Source organism: Pezoporus wallicus, unplaced genomic scaffold (genome assembly GCF_028554395.1).
Source record: "Pezoporus wallicus isolate ANWC-B61680 ecotype Strahan unplaced genomic scaffold, APGP_CSIRO_Pwel_v1 contig_13265, whole genome shotgun sequence".
In the NCBI taxonomy this organism is placed as follows: domain Eukaryota; kingdom Metazoa; phylum Chordata; class Aves; order Psittaciformes; family Psittacidae; genus Pezoporus; species Pezoporus wallicus.
In genome coordinates, this window is record NW_026638300.1 from 1 (window position 1) to 3,784 (window position 3,784).

Sequence of the window (3,784 nt, forward strand, 5' to 3'; positions counted from 1 at the left end):
GTCACCATGTCCCTATGGGGTGGTTGTCACCATGTCCCTATGGGGTTGTTGTCACCACGTCCCTATGAGGTGGTCGTCACCATATCCCCATGGGGTGGTTGTCACCATGTCCCTGTGGGGTGGTTGTCACCATATCCCTATGGGGTTGTTGTCACCATATCCCTATGGGGTTGTTGTCACCATGTCTCTATGGGGTTGTTGTCACCATGTCCCTATGGGGTTGTTGTCACCATGTCCCTATAGGGTTGTTGTCACCATTCTCATGCAGTTGTTGTCATCATGTTCCTATGGGGTTGTTGTCACCATGTCCCTATGCAGTTGTTGTCACCATCTCCCTATGCAGTTGTTGTCACCATGTCCATATGGGGTTGCTGTCACCATGTCCAGTTGCTGTATGCAGTTGCTGTCACCATGTCCCTGTATGTCCCTATAGGGTTGTTGTCACCATGTCCATATGGGGTTGCTGTGACCATGTCCCTATAGGGTGGTTGTCACCATGTCCATATGGGGTTGCTGTCCCCATGTCCCTATGGGGTTGCTGTCCCCGTGTCCCCGTGGGGTGCCTGTCACCCTCTGAGCTCTGCCCCATTGCTCCCCATAGAAGCAGGATGCGGACGATGACACGGAGGAGCTGGAGATCGCAGTGGACAACACAGCGTTCATGGACGAGTTCTTCTCGGAGGTGAGCGGGACCCATGGACCCGGGGATGGGGACAGGGGACACGGGGCTGTCCCCTCACCCCGGCTCCTCCCCACGGCTTCAGATCGAGGAGACCCGGCAGAACATCGACAGGATCTCGGAGAACGTGGAGGAGGCCAAGAAGCTCTACAGCATCATCCTGTCAGCACCCATCCCCGAGCAGAGTCAGTGCGGCACTCATGGGTGTCCTGCATCCCCGTCCCATGTGGTACCCATGGGTGTCCCCGTCCCATCCCATCCCATGTGGTACCCCCATCCGGTGGCTCTGTGTGGTCCCAACAGTGTCACACATCCCATTCCCATTCCCATTCCCATTCCCGCTGTGGTTCCTCCTACAGAGACCAAAGATGACCTGGAGCAGCTGACAGCAGACATCAAGAAAATGGCCAACAGCGTCCGCAACAAACTCAAGAGTGAGTGACCGTGTCCCCATCCTGTCTCCATCCTGTCCCCATGTCCCCATCCTGTCCCCATCCCTGTCCCCATGTCCCCATCCTGTCCCCATCCTGTCCCCATCCTGTCTCCATCCTGTCCCCATGTCCCCATCCTGACCCCATCCCTGTCCCCATGTCCCCATCCTGTCCCCATGTCCCCATCCTGTCTCCATCCTGTCCCCATGTCCCCATCCTGTCCCCATCCTGTCCCCATGTCCCCATCCTGTCCCCATGTCCCCATCCTGTCCCCATCCCTGTCCCCATGTCCCCATCCTGTCTCCATCCTGTCCCCATGTCCCCATCCTGTCCCCATGTCCCCATCCTGTCCCCATCCTGTCCCCATGTCCCCATCCTGTCCCCATCCTGTCTCCATCCCTGTTCCCATCCCCATGTCCCCATCCTGTCCCCATGTCCCCATCCTGTCCCCATCCTGTCCCCATCACTGTTCCCATGTCCCCATCACTGTTCCCATGCCCCCATCCTGTCCCCATCACTGTTCCCATGTCCCCATCACTGTTCCCATGCCCCCATCCTGTCCCCATCCTGTCCCCCTCCTGCCCCCATCACTGTTCCCATGTCCCCATCACTGTTCCCATGTCCCTATCACTGTCCCCATGTCCCCATCACTGTCCCCATCCTGTCCCCATCACTGTTCCCATCACTGTTCCCATGTCCCCATCACGGTCCCCATGTCCCCATCCTGTCCCCATCCTGTCCCCATCACTGTTCCCATGTCCCCATCCTGTCCCCATCCTGTACCCATGTCCCCATCACTGTTCCCATGTACCCATCCTGTCCCCATCACTGTCCCCATGTCCCCATCACTGTCCCCATCCTGTCCCCATCACTGTTCCCATGTCCCCATCACTGTCCCCATGTCCCCATCCTGTCCCCATCACTGTTCCCATGTCCCCATCACTGTCCCCATGTCCCCATCCTGTCCCCATCCTGTCCCCATCACTGTTCCCATGTCCCCATCCTGTCCCCATCACTGTTCCCATGTCCCCATCACTGTTCCCATGTCCCCATCACTGTCCCCATGTCCCTATCCTGTCCCTGTCCTGTCCCCATCACTGTCCCTATGTCCCTATCCTTTCCCCATTGCTGTCTCCATGTCCCCATCACTGTTCCCATGTCCCCATCCTGTCCCCATCACTGTTCCCATGTCCCCATCACTGTTCCCATGTCCCCATCACTGTTCCCATGCCCCCATCCTGTCCCCATCCTGTCCCCATCCTGCCCCCATCACTGGTCCCATGTCCCCATCACTTTCCCCATCCTGTCCCCATCACTGTTCCCATGTCCCCATCACTTTCCCCATCCTGTCCCCATCACTTTCCCCATCCTGTCCCCATCACTGTTCCCATGTCCCCATCACTGTCCCCATGTCCCCATCCTGTCCCCATGTCCCCATCACTGTCCCCATCCTGTCCCCATCACTGTTCCCATCACTGTTCCCATGTCCCCATCACTGTTCCCATGCCCCCATCCTGTCCCCATCCTGTCCCCATCCTGTCCCCATCACTGTTCCCATGTCCCCATCACTTTCCCCATCCTGTCCCCATCACTGTTCCCATGTCCCCATCCTGTCCCCAACACTGTTCGCATGTCCCCATCACTGTTCCCATGTCCCCATCCTATCCCCATCACTGTTCCCATGTCCCCATCACTGTTCCCATGTCCCCATCACTGTTCCCATGTCCCCATCCTGTCCCCATCACTGTTCCCATGTCCCCATCACTGTCCCCATCACTGTTCCCATGTCCCCATCACTGTCCCCATGTCTCCATCACTGTCCCCATGTCCCTATCCTGTCCCTGTCCTGTCCCCATCACTGTTCCCATGTCCCCATCACTGTTCCCATGTCCCCATCACTGTCCCCATGTCCCTATCCTGTCCCTGTCCTGTCCCCATCACTGTTCCCATGTCCCCATCACTGTTCCCATGTCCCCATCACTGTCCCCATGTCCCTATCCTGTCCCCATCCTGTCCCCATCACTGTTCCCATCACTGTTCCCATGTCCCCATCACTGTTCCCATGTCCCCATCACTGTCCCCATCACTGTTCCCATGTCCCCATCACTGTCCCCATGTCTCCATCACTGTCCCCATGTCCCTATCCTGTCCCTGTCCTGTCCCCATCACTGTCCCTATGTCCCCATCCTGTCCCCATGTCCCCATCACTGTCCCCATGTCCCCATCCTGTCCCCATCGCTGTTCCCATGTCCCTATGGGGAGGTGGGGAATACCCCCTGGCTGTGGGGCAGGTCCCTGAGGGGCCGGGTCCTGCCCCCCAGGTATGGAGCGCAGCATCGAGCAGGATGAGGTGCGCTCCTCCGCTGACCTGCGCATCCGCAAGTCCCAGGTGAGCCCCGGTCCCCACCCGGCACCACGGAGCCTGTTCCCAATGGGATGGGCATGGGGACGCGGCACCTCCCGGGTCCCATCCCTGTCCCCTATCCCACACACACCACACCTGGCTGCTCCCAAGCTTCCTGTCCCCCATGTCCCCAGCACTGCCCTGCCATCCCAGCCCCGTGCTCCTGTCCCCATGGAATACAGCCCATGGGATGCTCCATGCCCAGGCTGTCCCACATCCCTGCTCCCAGCACTGGGGTCCTGTTCCCTTAGGACCAGGGAGGTGCCATGT

The 3,784-nt window shown here is 58.9% G+C and overlaps 1 protein-coding gene across 1 annotated transcript; it reads left to right on the top strand.

The window, feature by feature from the left end:
• Positions 1–601: 601 nt before the first annotated feature.
• LOC130599663 (syntaxin-3-like) lies at positions 602–3,550 on the top strand (the record flags this gene model as incomplete). Its single annotated transcript, XM_057410337.1, has 4 exons — positions 602–682; positions 765–864; positions 1,039–1,113; positions 3,432–3,550. Coding segments are annotated over 4 exons (375 nt in total), but the record flags the coding sequence as incomplete, so codon positions are not given.
• Between the last annotated feature and the right edge of the window lie 234 nt (positions 3,551–3,784).